The sequence below is a fragment of the Cervus elaphus genome, chromosome 18, assembly GCF_910594005.1.
Source record: "Cervus elaphus chromosome 18, mCerEla1.1, whole genome shotgun sequence".
Taxonomy (NCBI): domain Eukaryota; kingdom Metazoa; phylum Chordata; class Mammalia; order Artiodactyla; family Cervidae; genus Cervus; species Cervus elaphus.
The window spans coordinates 97,910,263-97,934,926 of NC_057832.1; the positions used below are offsets into that span (position 1 = coordinate 97,910,263).

The 24,664-nt window shown below is 36.9% G+C and overlaps 1 protein-coding gene across 2 annotated transcripts in view; it reads right to left on the minus strand.

Annotated features, from left to right (window-relative positions):
• The window catches only part of ZNF800 (zinc finger protein 800), a 52,915-nt gene extending 29,583 nt beyond the window's left edge, over window positions 1-23,332 (minus strand). The window contains exons 1-6 of one of the 2 annotated variants that reach the window (XM_043871929.1): window positions 22,686-23,332; window positions 22,093-22,211; window positions 17,017-17,112; window positions 7,161-7,304; window positions 3,302-4,994; window positions 301-2,086 (exon numbers count right to left, since the gene is read on the minus strand). In XM_043871929.1, the coding sequence (XP_043727864.1) occupies window position 2,086; window positions 3,302-4,994; window positions 7,161-7,304; window positions 17,017-17,112; window positions 22,093-22,153 (1,995 nt within the window). In that variant the 5' untranslated portion in view covers window positions 22,154-22,211; window positions 22,686-23,332 and the 3' untranslated portion in view covers window positions 301-2,085. Of the gene's footprint in view, window positions 1-300; window positions 2,087-3,301; window positions 4,995-7,160; window positions 7,305-17,016; window positions 17,113-22,092; window positions 22,212-22,685 lie in introns of those variants that run through there. The other variant, XM_043871928.1, reaches the window with a different exon arrangement.
• Window positions 23,333-24,664: the final 1,332 nt, after the last annotated feature.

The following is a 24,664-nucleotide window of genomic DNA, read 5'->3' on the forward strand; positions in this document are numbered from 1 at the left end:
ATGTTATGACAGAGGAGACAAACTATGTGAATGGTCCTGTGAAAACAAGTGAGTGGAGGAAGGGAATTGCAGCAATTGGGCTCCACGAGCATCAGGCTATTTCTCTTTCTTCCCTACAGGATTTAACAAGTAAAGCAGAAAGGAAAAGGCTGGCATACACATGGGAGGCCACAGCAAAGAGCTACCCCAAGGCTTTTAGGAATCCTCATTATCTTTCCACTTGTTATAGGCAGTTAAGTCTGGAAAAATATCTTTGGAATATGTCTTGTGTGTAGGAATGCATAAAAGATAACACCTTGCAAAAGTCAAACATACAGGTTTAATAATGTGCCACTAATGAAGATGGTTTATAAATGAAATAACACCTACAACATTTAGTTCCCTAAATATATTATGCTATTAATCATTAAAGTTAGACCTATAAGTACAAGTTTTCCATATGTGGAAAAGTAAATCTGTTTTTAAATTAAAGAGAAATTATCACTCTAACTCTTAAAAATAAAACGATCAGGATAAATTTCAAGTGTAGCCGCTCAGTCACTGAATAAATTTAAATTTGATAATAAAACATCTAAGTTTCAACCAATGCACCTTCGCTGAAGCACATTTAGCTGAAATAACTTCGAGTCTGGTTTATTTCCATCACATATAGTACATTTTTCCAACAAGAGCACGTACATTCAATATAGAACATTTCCAGCAAGTTACAGTCTTTCTACTTTCCTTTCACAGTATATTTTAGTGCAAAGCACTGGGAAGGTAAATGCTTTTCTAGCTATAAAATCATTTTATTATGACCTTGTGGATCTTCAACATTTTAAAATTTTATACAAAAAGTATAGATGGACAGGGTCCCTCCTAAGTCCACATGTGAACCTATATAAAAACATGGTATATTCTCCTGCTGTACCTTTTAAAATTATAATTTGACAAAAATTACTAAAAATTATTAAAAAATAAAGTAATTCCTAAAAAGTACAAAGTATTGATACACAAAAACCTGCCCAATATTTCATTAAAGATAGATGTACTTCTGTTTTCCCTAAAATCTTGATTACAAAAATGGACAAAAATTCATTATTTTTTAAATTTTACAGTAGGAATCAAATATTATCTAAAGTGGTCATCTAAGATTTTACTTGGGAGAGGGGGAAAAAGCAGGGTTTACACCCCAATCTTCCTTTTTTAGCAATATTTAAAGAAATAAACTAATATTGTAAGAAGTGGTTGTGCAGGGATTGTCTGCATCCATAAAATTTCAGTAAGCTATTTACTGCCTTCATATTAACACCAGTAAATGTGCGGTCTTTAAAAAAAAAACTGAAAATTTAAGTTGCATCTATCATTAAAGTGCTTTGAATGAAATTTAAAGAAATATAGGGGAATGTTTAATTTTCATAAAAACCTCAGATGTTTACAAATGAACAATATGATGATCCATGGGTGAAAATGAACTGCAACTTTCCTGTAGTATAAATTTTGAAATGAAACTTTCAAACATTTAAGTGCTGTAGAACAAGTTAGAAATAAATGAATGTAAAAATAATTACAAATACTTAGCAGGCTAAATATTTATAATGTGCTGATATTAAATTATCTTTTGGTCCTAACATACACTCAAGGAAATTATGTATCTGTACAATCCAGATAAAAATTCTGCCAAATGAAGGGGAACAAAACTAAAATTGCTAAGATAAAGTCTTTGTTAATTAAAAATCACCAGTGGTGATATTTTCTTCAGGTTGTTGATCATTAAATTAATCAACAAACTGTTGGAAAACAAAATTTGCACCATTTGTGTAGAAAATGTAGACCAAATGCACAAGGGTGGTTAGTTGATGGATTGTGATGACAGTACTTAATGTCACAGCTACTTGAAAGTGCTGGAAGAGGCAGTGCCTTAGAAACAAGTGGTTAGATGGTTATTATTTTAGTCAGAAAACAGCAGTTACAGTCATATATTTATCCAAATTTTTTCTTTTTTTCCTCATAGTACCATTTGAAGATGTTTAGTGGTTCTAACACCAATTTAAAGTCTTTCCACAAAAATGAACTCCAAACCTTTTCGTACATCACTTGAAGTTATCTGAGGAGAAATGGGAATAAATGAACACTTTTGAGTTTACCAATAAAACCTTATTTTTAGAACTATACAATAATTCTTCTAAAGGATGATTTCATCTCAAGTTTTCCACACCAAAAAAATGTGCGATAGTCAAACCACAACATTTAACCTACTCAGCACTCAAAACTAAGTATACTGCTTTAGAACCTGAACCCAAAACTAATTTAATACTAATTAAATATATTAAATGCCTTAATACGAGGGACACAGGTACTGAAGGTAAACTTTAAAAATACAGGGAGATTTGCAAAAACAAGTAAAGGGAGTCTATGCTTTATTTTATATTGCATTTTAAAAATCTAATTTGTTCCAAAACCCTCTAAAAAAGTAATATTATTTTCTTTCTTCCTAATAGGGATTTTACTTTTCAACACACAACCATAAAAAAAAAAGAAAAAAACCTACTTAATAATATTAACTATGTTGAAATGATCACCAAAAGTTTATTTAAACAAAAAGGTAAAAATAAAGAGGATCTGGGACCTAAACAATCACTTTCCATAGATCAAAACTAAAACACAGTAACTAACACATACTTCCAAGGAAAAGGAAAAATAATCCAAACTTTTGTTTATCGAGTTTTCTCCTTTGCCTGGAAGCACTATGTTAAACGTAAATAATAAATGCTAACTGTTCTAAATTCAATTTGGGGGTTGTATTTTTTCTGAGTGCAGCACTTTATTTAGCCGTCACATTAATTTTTACAATAATTACAGTGCCTCAAAAGACGTTTTTCCTATAATTATCGTCTTCACAAATTCATTCTAATATACTTAACTTTCCCACAATGTATTAATTAGTAGACTAAGTCACTGAATCAAATTAAACCTGTGCAAAGTTAGTTAAACAGAAGACTTCTATTGTAAACATAAGCCAATATTAATGTATATATTTTACAACATTGAGAGGAAATCACTGACCCTGTGCCATCTATCTATAACTATATTGCATTGTCCTGTAGAAGATTAAGTTCTGAAGTTAACTTTTGTTCCCAAGCCATTGGAATAAAGGTCACTGAAGAGGTAAATGCAATATGCACATTACTCTTGCAGTTCCCACTGCCATAAGATATATGGAAGCAAATGTGTTAAAATGGAACCAGCTATAAATTATGGTCAAATGATTTTTTTAGTTCGATGGGGGGAAATAAAGCAAAACTCTGTAACTGTTCCTCACCAGACAAGAGCCTTAGATCTTGTACTTCGGCCTTTGGTTTTGTTTCCTTCAGGTGAATTGGAAGCATTTGCCTTATGAGTTTTCTTATGATGTTCAAGATAAGTCTTTTTGGCAAATGCCTTTCCACATTTATTGCATCTGTGAAGAGAAAAGTTTTTTGTGACTTTTACTTCAATACCAACATCAGCTACTTCATACTTTTTACTAGGAGAGTTAGAAGTGCCATCATGTTTTGAATCACTATGTTTTGCTTCGTCTCTCGAAGGGCCTCTTTTTGTCACTTTATTTAGAACAAAATCAATGGGCTTTTTTATAGCTCTGATCTCTAAACTGGCTGTTATTTTCCCAAGATAACGGGATGACTTTTTATGAACCACAGTTATATGTCGTATCACATCACGCTTCCGACGGGTTTCATAAGTGCAAAGAGGACACTTGTAGAATTTAACATAAATGTTATTCCCATCTGTGTGCAATTCAATGTGTTTAGTCAAGTTCTGTTTCGAAGTAAACTGACGTTTACAAAGTTTACAGTAAAGTTGCTTAAAATCAAAGCCAGCTGAAAGTTTTGGTTTCCTGGTTTTTTGCTGGCCACCTGCAGCAGACAGACTAGTTGATTTAGGGCTTTCAGAGTCTTGTTTAACTTTATTTTTCTGTGCTGCCGGTGTGTTCTTTTTTTCATTTGAATGATTTGTTCCCTTTAATTCATTCTGTGGAGAATGGGTAATGGAAGGGGGTGAAGATTCTACAGAATCTGCTGGTTCAACTTTAACTTTTATTTCTGAACTGCTGGCAGTATTATTGGGGCCTTTCTCTCTTTTAGAGTTTGTTCCAGAAAGAGTTATCTTGTGGACAATTTGCATATGTCTTTTAAGCATTATTTGTGAACTATATTTCCTCTTGCAAAGAAGGCATTTGCATGCAGTTAAATTGTATTCAGCCTTTGAAGACGACTTTTGTTTTCGAGTCTTAAAAGATTTTTTAGGAGAAACAGAATCCAGGAACAAAGGTTGCCCAGGCTTTGTTGCTATATCAGGAGTAATTGAATCCCTCCTTAGTCCTCTATGAACTTCATCAAAATGCCTCCTTACATTCGCTTTTGTAGCAAATGATTTACAACATACTGGACAACTCCTACTTAATGGAACTAGAACATTCTTACTGCGTCCTTTAGAGGACTGGTTTGGATTCTTTCGTGTTTCAATGTACTTTTTTAGTTCTTCCATCTTTTTCTTGTGTACTTTTCGAATGTGACGACGAACACCTCGTCTGGAATTGAAATCTTTTCTACAAAGACAACATATCAACTGGTGACCAAAATCAGAATTGTCAGAAGTTTCCAAGTCAGCCTGTGATTCCTGCGGTTGTTCATCAGATGGAGGTGCAACATCATCTGCAACAATTTCAACAGGAGGGGGCTCTACAGTTTCCACCTCTGTGTCTGTAACTGGAACTGTTTTAGACTGTTCAGTGCTAGTTTCCTGTATTTGAACTTCAGGCTGTTCAGGAGTACTGCTTGACTCTGTGACTTCAGTGGGATTATCAGTCCTTGAAATATATTGAAACACTGCATTTTGATTAGTTTCTATAGGTTCTAGCTTAATAATGTATTCTCGCTTGTCCACACTTGGATATATGGCTTCTAGGAGGTCGTTTATGGCTTGGCTTTGTTTATCATTTACATCAGGAAGGTCTGTTAAGGAAAAAACAACATTTTAATCTGAAATAATTAGCCTGCTCTAGTCCTCTAATATTTTTAAATGTATTATTAACCTGTCTTAAAGTTTATTATTAATTTGTATTTATTTTTACAAGAGTATTATCTACTTCTCAGTATTTTATGAGGCTGAAAAACTAGTACTGATTAAATTAAAATTTGCTTTAATTTAAAATCTCATCATGGTACACAAATGTTAAGGAATAGATACAACCTGAAGAGCTACTTCTAATATAAGGGCCCTTAATATAAAATATTTAAGCAGATGGGTATCCCAAGCAATAAAAATAATACTTCATATTTTTAGGCTAGCAAAGGAAAGTCAAAAGTTCTCATAACCCAAGATGGATAAAATACCATGAAGTATGTTAGTATAAAAATCATTTTTTTAAAGAAAACATAACAGCATTCCTATTAACTTAATCCATAATAATCTAATCTAATTGTATGGGGACATTTGAACATCTTATGGAGAAAGAAAAAGAAAAAGATTTTATAGAAAAACACAGAAACACAAATAATGATGTATAGAAGTGTCTGCTAAATTCAGTCTTAACATGGCACAACTCTATTAAACCAATGATTAAAAACTACAAATTAATTCCAAAAACAGAGCTAGTTTTACTTTCTTATGCAATATAATTACTCTGGTCTGTAGGCAACCTAACAGTCATATTGTAACAGAGTTGATTAACACTGGTTATGTTCCTACATACAATGCTAAAATCTAGCTACAAATACAACATCAAATCTGATAACCACTTAGAAATCAAGAAATGACTTATCATAGCTCTTCTAGTCTACTAATCTTTCTTTTTAAAATGGATAAAGTAGAGTCTGTAAGAAGAATACTTTCACACAAGTATTTCTAGAGTAAGTATTACAGAAGAGTATACAGTAATCCAGCAAATCCATTTATCTATTTCCCTCTAAAATTCAACTAACTTTAGTTCACACCAAAAACTAACACAGAATAACTACCAGAAAGTTAATTAAATTCCTACTAGTTCCTTAATTGCAAGGTTAGATTTGAAACTAATTTCTAGACTGCCTTTTCATTCACATCTCAAGGATAAAAGAAGTATAGTAAGATATAACACGGGAAGGAAAATTTTCGAGATAAATATGAAATTTTTGTTTCATCTATCTCCTATCATATACTTTAAATCACTTCACGCTAATAATTAAAGTGGTACTTTTGCTATTTGGAGTTTTGCACTCTATTCCCATCCACAAAAGATTAAGTTGAAAAATGCACAAAATCCACAATACAACTGAAATATCAAACTGATAAAAATAACTTCTACATTTTGTTAAGTCCACAAGAGTTAAATCCCTGAACAAAAAACAATGAAAGTAATCTATGACTTAATAAAATATTTTAAAGAATTTATGTTAGGTCTTTAAAGCAAGAAAATATCATTACATACACTGCAACTTAATCATATACAGACAATATACTTAACTCAACAAACATTTGGTTACACAAAAACTTCATTAGCTTACTACCTGCCTTTATTACATAAAGCTATTTCAGATTAGCTTTCAACATAATCCAATTTCTGGTAAAATGACATATCAAGTAAATTTCACTGAGAATAAAACTGATCTTCAAATCAAGACCCAGGAAACATTAGAAGGATTATCAAATATTTTTTAATGCTCTCCACAATTCCCCAAAAATCAATTTATTTACTCATTCTTTGTTCTATATTCAACCTTCTCATTTACTTAAGGAGAATCTAAGTAAACAATGAGTCATATCTGGTAACAAGCTGCTAAGAAGTAAAAATACAAACACCCCCATCAAGTATCAATATTTTAATTTACAAAAATCCTGAATATGAACTATATAGTCCACATAAACATTCAAAAACAATATCCAATATTTTAATACAAATAAACATGGTAAAAATCTAACTTCATTTATCTTTAGCAAAATCCAAATGACAGATATTAAAAACCAGACATTAAATTACCTCTTTAAGAAATCAAATACATAACATTGAGTTAAGTATTTTATTTTGTTCTCCATCACTAAGTCATCTGCAACTAGATACTGATACCATTCTAATGTGAACGTGCAGCTATAGCATAAGAACACACAGTAAATGTGTAAATGAGCATATGAATAAAACTTACTGTCATCCATCTGCAGACTTGGTGGGCAGTAGAATTTTTTATGGGTAATTAAATTTGGCAATCCTCTGAAGAGACTGCGACATAATTTACATTCAAAAATAGTGTCCACATCTTTTAATAAAATATGCTTAAGTTGTTTAGTTCCTGAGGGAAAAAAGAAAACACAAAGGTAACTTTAACATACTTTTAAACTGGAAAATCACTGCTGACAATCCAGAAGTGTGGTTTTACTCTTTAAAAACAAAATGCAGGCACTGCCAGTATCTACCACACTATACTCAAAAATAAGTTATAAACTACGTTCTAAGCAAAATTTTCTCACTTGGATGTTGCTGCTGCTGCTGCTAAGTTGCTTCAGTCGTGTCCGACTCTGTGTGTCCCCATAGACAACAGCCCACCAGGCTCCCCCATCCCTGGGATTCTCCAGGCAAGAACACTGAAGCAGGCTGCCATTTCCTTCTCCAATGAATGAAAGTGAAAAGGGAAAGTGAAGTCGCTCAGTCATGTCTGACTCTTAGCGACCCCATGGACTGCAGTCTACCAGGCTCCTCCGTCCATGGGATTTTCCAGGCAAGAGTACTGGAGAGGGTTGCCATTGCCTTCTCCCACTTGGATGTTAGGACACCTGAAACTGATGGTCTTTTTCTAATTCAGCAGCCAATCAACTCCTGGGATATCTTGGCAATGGTTCTAGTATCTGCTTGATCATCACAATGACCTGGTAATAAAAATGTACATGACCCACTCCTGGAGATTCTGATGCAACAAGACCTGGAGTGGTACAGAAGAATTAAATGCCACCTCAACCCAAGTTTTTGGCTGGTTCTTCCAGCTCTCTTTGTACTACAAAGTAAACATGAAGTAACACATTTCCCCCTGATTACTTAAAGAAGGTCAAAACTGTCTCACAAGATTATCTGTGCCTTTCTTTTTAAATTCAGCTCAAACTACTTGCAGTTCTGGGCCAACATGGGATTATGATCATTTAGTGGACAGTAAAGAATCCTTGGTCCCTGTTTTTGAATTTTGCTTAGGTCTCTTAATACTACTAGAAATTTATTCAAAGCCTTTCTCCCTAAAATACTCACCCTAATTGCAATTAATTAAATATTGACAGAACTACTAGTTTAAAGCCTGTCTTCCACTAGACTATAAATTCCAAAGTGGCCAAGACCAAGCCTGTCTTATTTACAAAGTTCTCAGCTCTAACAGGAGAAGGCAATGGCACCCCACTCCAGTACTCTTGCCTGGAAAATCCTGTGGATGGAGGAGCCTGGTAGGTTGCAGTCCGTGGGGTCGCTAACAGTCGGACACAACTAAGCGACTTCTTTCACTTTTCACTCTAACTCATTGGAGAAGGAAATGGCAACCCACTCCGGTGTTCTTGCCGGGAGAATCCCAGGGACGGCAGAGCCTGGTGTGACATCTATGTGGTCGCACAGAGTCGGACACGACTGAAGGGACTTAGCAGCAGCAGCTCTAATAACACTGAATAAATATTCATTGAAGAAAAGCCACCTATCTACAGAATATAAGCATTATGATGGAAGGTCAAAAGGGAGGCAGAAAATAAACAGCAACAAACACTCCTGAAGTATTTAAAATAAAACACAAATAGAACCTCTTTTGTCACTACTTCCTACTGGTCTCTGACACAGGTAAATGGACAAAATTGATCTGTGTTCACTAATTAGTGAGCCTTCAGTTTCTTAAAAATAATAATAATAATAATATTGAATTAAATAAGAAAAAAACAAAAGTGTCCTGAAAAAAACCATGAAGTCTATCCAGGGGCACAGTGACTATTAGGCTTTGGGACTACTAAGAGAATAAACACAATCTCAGTAGGATAACTAATACTGTAGGATCCACAGAAGTTAAGCATTTCTGATTTAATCTTTTGTGATTTATTTACCTTTAATTTTTCATGTTCATCATGTTGCATTTTATCATCATTTTGAAGACATTAGCCTTCAAATTTCTATTGCAAAAAGATTACCACATTATCATAATTTTACTAAGTCTTTAGAGATTCCAATTCTGATATCATCTAGCTGTGTGGCCTTAAAGAGTTATATAACCTTTGCACTTTGGTTTATTCATCTTATAAAACAAACCAAACCTATCTCGGAGAATATGAAAGAAAATATGAACCTAAATTCCAGAAGACTTAAATTATAAATCCAGATTTCTACTGAGAAAAAAATATATATATAATGAAATAATTTCTACCACTTCCCAAATCCAATTCAAAGTTTATTCCACAGGATCATACTACCACAAAACATTTATTTTAAAAGATTCAGAGGATAACTTGGGTATTATCCATTGTGTAAAAGTAAGTTCACACACACACACACACTTCTCTAGTCTATTTCACATTACAAAATATATTGGCAATAAATTGCTAATGTATTTAGTTCATAGTTAACCTCATAAGTGATTGACAAACTATGAAAGGTAGGCTGATGATAAAGAACACTTTAGATAAACTTCTGTAATTGATCTACATATAATTCTTAGTAAGTATAGGTGGATGTATTACAGACAGAAGAAAACATGGGAAAATTTTGCATATTTTAATCCTAAATTAAAAAACCAGCTAGACCCATACTACAAATTCAATTCTGCCTTTAAAGATACTAAACTGTTTAAAAGGATTGAAGGAAACAGAAATAATCTGAACTAGGTTTAGCTATGACTAGAAAGTACAACATGAAGTTATACATAAAAAACGTTATTTGTAAAAACTTAAGACTGCATCCCTAAATCAGATATCATCTACCAGGTTATCTCAACCAACCATAACAACAAAAAAAAGTATTTGATTCTAACCTTGACTAATTAATCTTAATTATCAAATCACAAAAAATACTCTACGACCCTCACACCACTTATGCACATACAAACACAGTTGTGTTGAACCAAGCAAACCGAATTTCTTTCAGGTCCTTCAATTCACCAAATTCTCTCACTTTTCAGACCTTCTCCTATGTTTCTTTCTCTCTGCCTGTAACATTCTCCCCATTTCCCTGGTCTGGCCCACTTCTAATAATCCTTCAGATTCCAGGTTAGATGTCATTTCCTCCAGGAAGCCTTCTCAGACCCCTCCTGTTCCCTGTTAAGAATTCTTCCTCTATATTCCCAGAGTACCCTGTACACCTATACTATATTATCTCACTGTTTTGTGATTACTTTTATCTCCATTAAACTGGAAACTCGAAGAGGACAGAGACGATATCTTTTATGTTCACCACTGTATTCACAGCTTTCAGGACCATGCCTGATGGGCATTTGTTAGACATACTGGTGAGTTCTCTCTATGTTTAAGAAAATCTTCCCTATAAATTTTTTTAAAAATCCATATAAAGTTAACCAGAAAGTAAAAAATGGGACCTGAGTGATTTTCCAATTCTGCTTATATGTATTGCAAATGAGAAGAATAAGATGTGCCCTCACTCCATAAACACAGGCAAAAGTTATTCCTTAAGTTGGTTTCAGTTACCATTTAAGGTTTTGTTGGTTTCCCACAGGGACATAATGGCTTTATTCTAATCAGCTACCATTTTCTGATTGCTTTGCTCACTAACAGTTTGACACAGCCAACCAACTGTGCCTCTGCCAATAGTTAAAACCTACTCTAACCTGAAAAAAGAGACAAGACAGCAACAAAAGTTCACCCAAACAGCAACAAAAATTCCTCCACAACTCTTAATCCTGAGAGAAAGAGAGCCGTGCAGCCTTACTCCTAATTATTCCTTCTCCTATAAATAACTCTCTTTCTCACCTTAGATTTTTAAATCATCTTAGAAGTCACTACATACTACTTACACCGTTTACATAGATCATCAATTCAGTATCTTTCGAAAAACCAGCCCTCCAAAGAGAAGGCTTTTGATGCCTGTAACTAATTAATGAACATTTCAGATCCTCACACATAATGGGCGCTCAATAAAATTTAGTTAAACCTCATTGAAGGTTTAATCCTGTGCTATCAATTAAAGTAAAATACACTGTATATACTGATATAAAGTTTAAAAAATTTTTTTTTCAAAACAGATCAGTATTCAATTTCACATTAGGTTGCATGTCAGATGCTTGACATAAGATAATATTAATTCTAACTCTTCTGTGCTAAGAGACAATCTGAAGACACTGCAGGATAGTTTACCTTCAAAAATAGTGTCTACATCTTTTAATAAAATATGCTTAAGTTGTTTAGTTAGGACAAAGTGAAAGTGAAGTCACTAAGTCCAGTCTAACTCTTTGTGACCCCATGGACTATAGCCTACCAGGTTCCTCTGTCCATGGGAATTTCCAGGCAAGTGCACCGGAGTGGGTTGCCGTTTCCTTCTCCAAGTTATCTTCCCAACCCAGGGATTGAACCCGGGTGTCCCACACTGCAGGCAGATGTTTTCCCATCAGAGAAGCCCAAACAAATAGAAGCTTTCCTTTTCTCCCTTAATATACTGATATGTTGGTCAATGACCCTTTTAAGTTGCAGCAATAACGGTTTTTAAATAGTACACTGTATGCTTTATTGTTGATTCACACATGAACTCAGTTTATTTAGGATGACTGTTGAACCACAATATCATTCCCAACATTGCAAGCAAATCTATAATTCCTGTCACACCCGCTGAATTCCAAGACCAGTATGAAGGGAATTTCTAACTGATCATCCATCCTTAATATAAGAAAACTTCAAAATTGTTCCTTTAAAACCACTACCTACAAGGGTTGGTTAAAAAAAATTACTAAATTAATTATGAATACTTCTACATGCTACAATAAATTTATAAGCAGAATGAAATTGTTTTAGTGCCTATCTGGTGAAACATTTGTTTAGTCTAACACACATTTACTGAACATCTATTAAATACCAGGTATAATGTTATTCACTGAAGACATGAAAGTGAAGGATATGATCTATGTCCTTGAGAAATTCCCAAACCAACATGAATGGCTGCTCTCCTAGGAACACAGCCTCAGGTGAGATGCTTTGAAGATGAATGTAGTAACAAATAAAATAAAGCTACATTTTTCTTATCTATCCCCAAAATATGCAATCTGATTTTAAATTTCCTACAACTGCTTTGTATCAACTAAAAGGAAAAAAAAAAAAAATCCATCATATGATACAGCAGTTATGTACCTCTAATAAGTCATACTTTTGTCCCAAGCTTTTGCTTACAGAATCAGGACTAAGGCATCACCATCCAGTCACAGTTTACATTAACTGAAAGAAATGTCACTTTAGCAATAAAAAACAAACAAAATCTCTAAGAAACTAAAGACCAAACTTAAATTTAGTTAGATAATGACAATAGCAAACATCACACAAAGCCAATTCTCACTTTTCACTGCAATTTATTCCTCCCTAAGATTCAAAAAGTCACTGTTCCTTGCACATCGTAATAGTGTATTCTATAGGTAGTAGATTTTTCTATAATACAGTTGACCTTTGAAGGAATGCAGGATTTAGGGATGCCAACTCTCCATGCAGTCAAAAATTCACACATAACTTACAGTCCTCCTTATACTCCCTTTCTTCATATCCTCAGTTCTGCATCCTGGGATTCAATCCAATCAACCAAGGATCATCTGGTACTATTTACTACCAAAAAAAATCCACAAAAAGTGGACCTATGCAGTTCACACCCATGCTGTTCAAGTCAACTGTATAATATTGTAAAAAGAGATATATTTCCAAAACTCAAAAAAAAGATGCCAACTTCACATTAAGGGCCAGTTCTGAATACTGGACAAAATGATTATCCTCCCCTTTTCCCATTTTTCTGTCTCTAACCTTAGGGCATACCACAGCTTCTTTGCCTCTACCAGAAGACTATGAGACTAAGAATATTAATCTCAATTAAATCAACTTTTATATAGGTCACGGAAATACATCTTTTTGTTATTTAAAATTTTGTTTCAGTTTGGGCGGAAAGGATGGGAAAAAAAGGAAGCTAAAATAAAAGTTAACAGAGGGAGGAATGGCTTTGGAGTCTGGGACTAGCAGATACAAACTATTATATATAGAATGGATAAACAAGATCCTATTGTATAGCACAGGGAATTATATTCAATATCCTATAATAAATCAAACTGGAAAGGAATATGATAAAGAATGAATATATATATACACATATATATAACTGAATCACTTTGCTGTATACCAGAAACTAACACAACAATGTAAATCAACTATATTTCAACTTCAATTTTTTCTAAACAAATTTAATAGAAAGGAGGGAAACTTGGAAGACAAAAAGTCACCGACATGATCCTAGAAGGACTGACAGAACTACAGAAAAGTTCAAGCAAAGGGCAGGGCACAGTTTAGGTAGTACCTGAAGCCAGGATTCAGAGCAAACAGCCTGTCTCAAGTCACCCAAGCATCAGAGATTTCAGAGAGAAAAGCTCTAGGTAGGTGTAAAACAGGCAGCCTTCTAAAAAATATGAGATATTTATATATGGACAGATGTCAAACAACAGTAGAATCTACTCTTTAAAGCCAAAGATACCTAAATACCCAGTCAGCTACCATTTGTATCAGGAAGAAAGTTAAGGGATATATGCTCATATATGGGTAGAGGGTCTCTGGAAGAAGATACAAACCATGTATTAGTACTATCTGAGCAAAGACACTTATTTCTGTATTTCTGTATATCCTTTTATACCTCTGTATTATTATTATTTTTAAGCCACAGGTATATATTACGTAGGATTTCCCAGGTGGCTCTGTTGGTAGAGTCTGCCTGCAGTGCAGGAAAGACTGATTCGATTCCTGGGTGGGAAGATCCCCTGAAAAAGGAAATGGCAACCCATTCCAGTATTCTTGCCTGGGAAATTCTACGCACAGAGCCTGGGGGGGGCTCTAGTCCATAGGGATGCAAAGAGTTGGACATGACTGAAGCCACTTAGCACGCACACATACATATATTTCCTATTCCAAAAAGAAAAGTCTATTCAGATTAATTTTTAAGTCAAGCAGATAAAAATAGAGATTAGAAGTCATGAAGTATTTGTAATTTAAAGCCAGGGAAATAGTCCAAAGCAAAAGTTGAAGTAGGAAGCAAAGAAAATGAGTCAAAACTGGTCAAGCAGTCAGTACAGCACACACGAGCCTAGTGGACCTAAAAAAGTTAAGTCAACTCCTTCCTCAGCCTTTTATGAACTTCCAGCTTAGGTAGGAATTAAAACCAGGTCATAGAGAGCCCGGTATAGGCCATAAACCCCTTAAACAGAGCTGATACAGGAGTTGAAGACAACTATCTGAGCTTGAAGATAAAGAGATATCCTAACACATCATTACTGCACAACCTGGCTGAGCTTCTGAATGTTAACAAGAGCAAAGTATGACTTCAAAGTTCTATCTTCAAATAACTGTCAGATATAAAACACCACTATAGCTCTTTAAATGAAATGTGTGTGACCAAGCCATAATGGAAACAGCTTAGAAAGAGATTAGTCACTGAGGGACTGCTTGGGAGAAACTTACAAGTCTCAGAATGAGAAGGTATCTTAGACCCTGTCATGTGGCCCAAACTTCCATCTCATCCTCCCAAGGTTTCAGTCAGCAGAGGCTTAAATACCTCTGTGCTAAAGAAGAGCTACCTTAGGAGACTTGAGATTATCCAGATATGTAAGAGATTACTATCCTCAGGAAATCAGAATTACTTAGCTATGAGATACACTAGTGAAGTAAAACAGTTCTTTTTTAATTCAAAATTAGTTTCTTTGTATCATTTAGCGTATTTCTAAACCATCTCTAATTTAAATGACTGAGTACTTAGAATTTATAGTATTTTCAAAATTTGTTAAAAAAAAAAAAAAGCTCAGAAAGCAAATCTGCCAGAGACATTTTAGAAAGAGCACATAATCCATTTCACAGTCCCTTCCTTAATCTTAGTAAAGAAATGGCAAACACAGAAAACCAATACAACCACAGTGCAGTAAGAAAACAAATAATTTCGTTTTTAAATATTCACCTTTCAAGGTAAAAAATATATATAGATTTTGGTATAGGATCTTGTTGAAAAAGAATTTTTTTCCAAGATAAAGCACAAATAAATGAAACAATTCTAACTTCTTAATCAAATAACATTGTAATAAACTGAAATAGTAAAATTTCAAATTACAAATTTTTAAAAAAGAAACCTAAGGCAAAGAATATAACTGTGAAGTTATTATCTTCATTTCCATGATATGAGAAAGAACAAAAAGAATTATCTCTGAAAAAAAAAAAAAAAGAATTATCTCTGTACTAAAAGCAGCTAACAGAAACTCTTACTGCAATTAAGAACTAACCATTAATGGCACTGAAACATGTAAATTATCATGTGAAACGAATCGCCAGTCCAGGTTCGATGCATGATACAGGATGCTCGGGGCTGGTGCACTGGGATGACCCAGAGGGATGGGATGTGGAGGAAGGTGGGAGAGGGGTTCAGGATGGGGAATACATGTACATCCATGGCAGATTCAAGTCAATGTATGGCAAAACCAATGCAATGTGGTAAAGTAAAATAAATTAATTAAAAAAAAAAACCTAACCATTTTTCTGTTATGCCAGAAACATACTTAAATGTTGCCTCTAATTAGTAAAATTTTCACTGTATTTACCACAGGAGAATTTGACCTATTAGTTATTTTTGTTAAACAAGGGCAATTATCAAAAGTAAAAAGCAATTAAAAAAAACACAATAAAACATGTTATACCACCATCCAGCATGAGCACAGGTATTTGCTATGGCAGACATGAAATGCTGATTTAAACACATAAAGCAACGCCATGAGGATTACAGATGAAAAGTGTTAAGAAATGAATCTCAGAGTCAGAAATTAACTTAAATGAACAATCTACTTTTTAGAATCCTAAAATAAATCAAATGTATACTATTTCCTTTTTAAATGATATAAAAACAAGCACCTTAAAAAATTTCTCATCAATACAAGTGGCTTCATATAAATTCTCTGAATCTCAGAATTTTTTCATTAAGATACAGTAACCTTTAAAATAATAACAAAAGGTATTCTAATCCTTAAACTTAGGATGTCCATCACTTAGGTGTCCATCAGCCATGTGCATTTGCTAGTTCATACTTGATTTAATACCCTACAATGTCAAAGAAGCCAAATCCACAAGTGGTGGACAAGCAGATAAAAGAATCACAACAACTTAAGACCTTACTGATAGGACTTCTAATAGTTCTCAACCACTTCTACTTAGTGAGCAATACCTATTTTAGAGTGCTGGATTGTAACTGCACAAATATACTTATTATATATCCATTATTATAGTAATATAATGGAAAGAAAAGCTAAACAAATATATCTGAAGATATCAGGGCTAGAATAAGTCTTTTTTCTATCAGGTGATCTACTAAAGATAGTGAAACTCCAGGGTTAGGTAGGAGATGGTGAGTCACATAAACAAAGATGATAAAGTAATTAAGCTAGAACAAGAGACATCTCAGACATTCCGAGTAAATAATCTACCCTGCCAAAGCTCATAAAGACCTTGTATAATTTAGTACTGTCTTCTGAGAGTTTATAAAGAACATGCCAAAAAATAACAATGAATCTTTAAGAGACACTTTACCAGCAAATATACCACATATTTCTTTAAATCATTCTAAACACTTTTTACATTAGTATATAATAATATAGTACTGAAAAAGAATTTCTAATCAAGCAATATTTACTTGTCCCCTTTTTTAAAAAGACAATTAAAAGTATATTATAAAGAATCAATGTATATATTTCATTTTTAAGAAATTATTTCTAAGGATTTCTAGGTAATTTTAAGGTACTACGTGAAGATTGAAAATACATCCTGAAACATTCATACCTGATCGAAAGCATTCAATTATTTGCTGAATACCAGATTTGGATGTCTGTAGTGGTTGCTGTAACAAAGGAGCATCTCCAGGTTCCAGGATATAAACTACATGGAAGACAAATACCCACCCCAATCCCCACAAAAAAGGGTTATTTAAATCATTTACTATTGAAGTAAAACAATGGTTTGCTATAATCACGTTAAATGACAATCACACTTTTTTGTATGTATTTCACCATTAGCTTTTTAAGGAAAAATAAAATAATGGTAAACATGTAACTGCAATTTTTCTCAATTCAAGGTAAAACTAAGGCTGCTGAGGCTATGCATTAAGTTCAACTGCAAAGATCTTACTATTTTGGTGTTATTTAGTACATATTAGTCATATTTGCCTTTTTATTCCCCTTGAAGAGGAACTACTACATTTAACCAAATTCTAGGGCAATAAATAGCCTAGCCACCCCTCATGAACCATTCCAAAACTCTCCAGACAATCTAGTATGGCTCTCTGGCAATTATGAGAGCAAAACTCAAAAACCACTGCCTAAGGAAAAAACTGGTCAAGTGCACAATGACAGATGTACAAGAATGTTCACTGCAGCACTCTGCAGCACTGTAAATAATTGAAAATTTCAAACAACTTAGAAGTCTCTCAAAAAGAACCAGACTAAATAAACTATGAAATATCCATACAACAGAATCTCTCACGGCTATTGCACAGCATGAGCTAGACCTACATGTACTGACAACAAAGGATGTCAATAATACATTGTTAAGCAACACAAGCAGGTTATAAAATACGATCTCAATTATACTAATATATATTTCAATAGCCACAGAAATAAATTTAATGCATATGTGTGTCTATGTATAAATGCTAATAAAAACACAAAAAGTCTGGTGAGACAGTGGGATACCAACAAAACTTAACAAAGGTTCTTTCTGTTGGGTCGGGTTTATAGAGGTGATTTTCACTTTCTGCCTCACACGTCACTAGCCCAGGCTTTTCGAAGTATGCATTTTAGAAAGAATGCATTTCTAACAGTAAGTAAAAACAATATTCCCATTGTAAATATACAGAGGTCTACGTCATCCCTGCTTGCCAAGACGTCCAGATTATTAGTATAAATATGTAATAAATAAGGTTACGGTAATAAGAAACAAGGTAACTGAAAAGGAAAACTGAGTTTTCCATTAGACACCAGGTAGAGAGAGTTGTGGTGGAGAAAAAGCAGTCATTTTAATCACCTCTCTTTTCAGTACGTTATAATGTTTTACCATCATCTGCTCAGTGAGAGAAGATAAGGAGGGCTACTTCAGGAATGGGCGCTACACTGCTTCAGGACCTGGGCCTGGAAAGCTCTGAACTGTCTGACAAGGGGGATAAAGCCTGCTGTCTATGTGTATAGACACAGCCTTAGACTCTCTTCTAGGCTTCAACTCTTAAGTTCAGTGTACACAAACAGGAAAAACTGTGTCTCAGGAACAAATCGTTCCATTAAGCAAAATTTTCCCAATTTTAAGAGACACTTTGGGGGTATTTTTAAAAACATACACACAAATACAACTCATTTTGAGAACATCTGACACTGGCACTAACTGCAGTGGTTAAGAAAAGATTCCAGACCTGGACTGACTGTGCTGAAATTCTTTTTTTGCCATTTACTAGATACAGCTAGGGCAAATTATACTCTCTTGATTTCCCTATTCTCAGCTCCAAAATGTGAATATTAAAAGTACCTAAATCATAGAGTTGTGTGAGGATTATATTAGCTAATGCAGGTTCCTGGTTAAATCAAAGCCTAGAATACAGTAAAGACTCGATAAATGTTCTACCACCATTATTATCATCTATAAGTCAACTGCTTTCCCAACACCAAAAACTGAAAAATCTTTTCCAAAATCTAAGTAGAATCCAACCCCTTAGAGAAACAGCAGCAAACGTTTGTAAATAGAGTGATGATATCATTTATTTGGATTAGATGGACCTCTTTCTAGTATTTGTACATTCTGACAACCAATAACTGATTACAAAAACTAATAAAAGATAGGGTGGAAATTATACAATTTTAACAAGTCCCAAGGTCTGACTCTCCAACTGGCAAGAATTCTGTAAAGCAAGAATGAAAAATGAGTAATAAATAAAGGAGAAATATGAGGAAAAAATGGAAACTTCTCTTCAGCACCCCCTTTCTTCATTTAGGTACATGCTCCAGAAACCTTCCACTAATTTCCACGTCCACATGACAACATCATTTTAAAGCTAGAGCAAAATTTTGTTACCCATCACCATCACTGGTACCACCAGAATACATACACATCCTGAGACACCATTCAAATAACCCCAGGGTTAGTTTTGTTATGAGTGGACATATCCATCTGGTATACACATCTGTGTAGGTCCCATTTCTTTCTTCATTTGAAAACATACTCAATCCTAAAAAACTGTGTATGTCAATATTTTATAAAATTTCTTCTTGCACATCCTATCATTCATCCCAAGATCAGGTCACATGACCTTTAAGGGAAAAAAAAGCACCTCCCTCCAGCCAAAAACCCCAAAGTCTCAGAAGTTAACATCTTTCTTTACATCCTTCCAAGAACACACTTCCCAGAATACCTACTTCTGTTAAGAATCTCTCCTCCATTAAAACAAGCCTCTTAGGATATTCTTCAACCTAAGATGTCTGAGATTTGCTTACAAATAATAGTGAGTGGGGGGCAGTTTGAGGATAGAGAAGGGAACTGTGGTGAGGGGAGAATATAGATCAAAAGCAACTGTCCACATACTCACATACTGATAACTGGCGGAGTTGTGTGTTGGTTACTTAAGGTTCCTATACGATCCTACCTTTGAATGTTTGAAAATTTCTCTAACAAAAAAACTTTCTTAAAGCATAACTAATATACTTTACATACACCGATAGGCTTATAACACCACCACTCACTACAAATTGATCCAGCCTATCAAGCCCTCCCCAGGAACACACTGCTCTCTCTCATTCAAGAACTCACCTACTATTCATAATTCAAAAGGACAGACCTCTCAGCAAAGTTCATTAAAGGAACTTCTCAAACATAACGTCATCTTCTTCCCTCCATCTGAGGGCAACCTCTTTTTAAAACTACCATTCCTATTCCTTTCAATACGGGAAACATCCTCTCACTTGGTCCATTGTCTTCCTGTGAAATAATGACAATTAACTACCTCATAAGTTACACTTCTACCTTTCCAATGAACTAAACCCTCAGAAAGTGTTTACTTCTAACTAAGAAAGCAAAGAAATACCAACTACTTTTGACCTAACAGTCTGAAAAATAAACTGCATCGGAAAAGTTTCTGGCAAAATAAAGTTGAATTTTTAAAATTAAAGCAACTTATCTGACTTTTTGTTAATGAGGGAGGAAAAGAAGCAGAAAAGTTTCAACACAAATTTAAAAGTTCATCTCTGGAAAATATCTTTAAAGTAGATAGAAAACTTTTATCAGAATACTCTAAATAAGGTATGGTCACAAATTATCTTATCTGTGTACTTATTTACATCCATCTCTTTCCACTCAAAGGTTCCATGAAGGAGTGAGCTTATCTGTTGTGTTCACCACTTATATCCCCATTGCCTTAACAGTGCCTAAGCACCTAACTGGTGCTCAAGTCAGCAACTAACTGGTGCTCAATAACGACTTGTCAAAGAAATAAATGAATGACAAAATACATTTCTTCCTAAGTGACAAGCTTTAATATGATTTAATTAACTAATTCAACTTAAATGACTTCTCAGAAAAAAATGGAATAAAAAAACAGTGGAAGAGAAGTGTAAGAAGTCATTCACAGTTTTCTACTTCAAAACTAGCAAATCCATTCAACAACTGGTACAACATAATGGATATATATTCACTTCAAATACACAAAAGGTCCAGCAGAAAGGATTATGAAAGGTAGGCAGATCAGGGAGTAAGTGAATAAACAATGGATTCCATTCTGGGATTGCCTGTTTTATTAGCAGAGGTTATTATTTTCAGCAAATTAGTGGGGATAGGGTCATAGTACAAATTTTATTCTAACGTGTACCAGAGTTTCCAGAGAATAGAAGTTCTTCCCTTTTAACACCACCATTTTTTTCCCCATCCATCAAAAAGTACTCTAAATGAACTCCACTGTGACAAAACCAAGTACACTGGGTGTGGTTAAAATACTCCAACAAGAAACAAGCAAAAGTACTAAAAAGTCCTGGAATTTTTACATCAAAAACAATGCTAAACATCTGCCTTTGAACTTAACAGAATAGCCTTTAGTCGGTTTAGTGACAGTGTGTATTCAAGGATTCTCTTTTAAGCTGTACCTCTAGTCGTTTTTAATAATGCACAAACTTCCAATAAGCAGAAAAACTATCAATAGTTTATATATCACGTTTTATTAAAGTGTTCTAATACTCCTTGTGAGACTCCAAAAAACACCTTTTTAGTTTCATAAAGTCAACTAAAAAATATCCCTCTGATCAATATCCTAAAAATATTTATCTTAAATAATCAGATTTTGCAATCCTGTGCTCTGTCCAAGATCTTTAAGAGGTCGCACTTAATACCTGCTTCTCCCAACGAGTTGACTTCGACAAACTTTCCTTAGCCCAAACTAAACTCATTCTTAGGTTTAAGCATTATTCTCTCTTTCAACACTAATTAAGCAGAAGAAATTTCTAGTTTTTAAAAGTTTAAATGAAACAGCTTTCATAAAAATAAATGCTAGTATTCTAATACTACCTATTTTTTCCTTTCTCTTCAATTTTAACCATTCACAGAGCATGAGGGTATACTACTAACTACAGGCTGCCTTGAAATGGAAGGAAAGGGGATTGAGTAATTGATCTTGTGGAAAAGATTTAAGGTGACACCTGCAGTACTTTTTTGAAGGGATCAAGCAAGGGAGACCTCTTGTTTGTACAAGCTTTTAGCTTCATAACTGGTTTTATGCTGGGGAAAATTATAGCCTGCTTAGTTAGGAATGACTTCTTGGGCAGGAAGAAAAGAAAACAGAGAGCAGAGTGGCTCTGATGGAGACCAAAGAAACTGGAGAAGAAAGGGGTATACCTGGTTCACAGCATCCGTGATGATGGTGGTCAGTCTGACAGTATTTGTCCCTTAAAGGCATTTTCAGTGGGCGCGACCTACTTTCCTTTCACTGTAAGAAGCTCTTCATTGCGGCTTGGCTGTTGAAAGAAGCACAAACCCGTCACTCACCCTGAACTTCCTGGGGGGGCTCTCGCTGCATTTTCCAGAAACGTTCCCTTCACCCACCCTCCGCTTCCCCTCCAGCGCCCTGTACCTTCCTCTCCAACCGAAAGATAAAAACGCACGAAGGCTTCACCAGCCCGAACTCCCGCACAGGTTCACCGCCCTACCCGGAAACGCAGCCCCGGGCGCGCAGCGCAGGGCGAGGGCCTGGCCGGCTGCGCGGGCGGCGGCGGCGGCGGCCTCGCCTTCCCGGGCGGGTGCGCGCGGAGATGGAGGCGCGGAGCGCAGCGGGCACGGCCAGCGCCGGGGCCCGCGGGGCGAGGGGCGCGGCGGCAGCCGAGGGGTAGCTCCCGCCGGCGGGCGGCCCACACCGGCCCTCCCGCTACGCACGTGCGCTGGGGTCTCCCAGGCAGAGCCCCGGTCCCCCCAACCAAGTGCGCCCAACTTACTGAACTCCTGGGGCGGGCCGGCGGGCGGGCGGAAGGAAGGAAAGCAGGCCGGGCGGCCGCGGGGACAGCCTGGCGTGGGAGGCGGCTTCGGGCCCCACCTGGCGCAGCCTCGGCGGACCGCGCGAAGGGACCGGGGTTCGGGCCCGACGCGCTCCCAAAGAGTCCCCGCCGGCGCTGACGCGGAAGCGCCACAGCTCACCACGTCCCTCCGCGGCCCGAGGCGACGCGGCGGCTCACGGCGTCCCTCCGCGCTGTGGAACTGGGCGGGCGGGCGGCGCGCGGGCGCAGGCAGTTGACAGGAGGAACCGCCCCGCAGCCGCTGCTGCCGCCACCGAAGAAGCTGGAACCGGAGCGGGCAGGACCTGGCGCCCCTCGCCCGGGCAACGGCTGCCGCCGGAGCCCGGCTCCCCCCAGCGTCGCTCCACCTGCAACGGTCCCTCAGGCTTTTGGAGAGGGGCGGGGAAGGATGGGGGTTTTCCCCCCACCTTGGGCCCTTTCTGGTAGTAGTTGTTGTTTCAGGAAACTTTATTAAGTCAGTCTCTCTCTTTCTCGGTCTCCCCCTCCCCGAAGAGCCTGAGCTACCGCCGCGGAGCGAGTAGGAAGGGGGAAGCAGAGACTCTCCGGCAGCGACAGGGAGCGAGTGACTGACCCCGGACGGAGATGGGGCGAGGGCAGGAAGTGACAAGCTCTCGGAGTGGGTGGGGGGAGTGTGGCCGGCACGCCCGGGAGCGTCGCGCGCATGCGCCCGGCCCGCGCCCCCGCCGGTGGGGAGACGCTGCGCGGCGGCTGGGCAGGGAGAGGGAAACCGAGAGGGTGGCGCGCGGCCGACAGTCGGGTGTCTTCGACCGGCGGCTCTCTCAAGCGTCCCCGGCGGACGGGGAGCCGAAGTCTTGGGCTTCGCGGGCCGAGAGGTGCAAGGCCACTGGTGCAGTGGTTGGGCCCGGGAGACGGGCTGCTGGGCAACCAAACTGTTGCTATCGCTTTTCTTCCTTCGGTGGAACCGAAATCGGGATGCTTGGAAAAGCACGGGAGAGAACTGTAGGAAGAGGCTTGGCAAATGCGTAAGCCGTAAATCGTGGTGATTCCGAAAAAGTTGTCAGCGCATTTATAAAGGGTACAAGTGGAACTTTTTTTTTTTCCCTAACCCAGCAATTTCCGAAGTGTGCCTCTTAGAGCTTTGTCAGGTCTTTGGGAGGAAAACAGTCTAGTCCGTGGAAGATCGGTATTGATCGCAGCTGCGCTCGGCGTCTGGCATCTGAAGGTGAAGTTGGGTCACGTGGGCAGTACGCACTTTTTCTTCGGCGCTCATCCTGCTTGGAAAACCCCCCAGGATCGCAATAGACTGTCAAATTCTGCAACCCCGTGTGCCGGTGCTCGAGGGTGGGCGAGCCGGCTCCCCCGCCTTCTCCCCGGCTCCAGAAGCAAAAATGAAAATTTTAAGAAAGAAAAAGTCCATTTAAAAAATCTCCACCCGCCCTCCCCCACGATCCGCTGAAAACCTTCATGGTTAAGTTACCGGTTTTCGGATCCGTGAAAACGTTTAGTAGACAGGCTCTGTATGTATTTTGGAAGAACAAACGAGTGACTGAAATCTGTTTTCAAAATTCAGAGTTTGTATTAGGTCCAGTAATAAATGTGTTACTGTAAATGCACTGAATGGAGCATTGGGATAGGTCTGAGTGATTTTAGCAGCTTAATTATAGGAGTAACAGGAAAATGATACAAAAATGATCTTTTTAAAAAGGAATTCCACCTGCTGTTCTGCACACTTGTCACCTTAGTATGTTTGATCATTTTTATCTGTCCCATTGTCAAGAAGCAACACAAAACAAACTAAAATGAAATGGATCTAGGTGGTGGTGGGGGCGGTCCAAGAGGGGATATGTGGGCATATATATATATATACACATACACACACAGCTGATTCACTTTGTTATATGGCAGAAGCTAACATTATAAAGCAGCTATTATCCCAATTA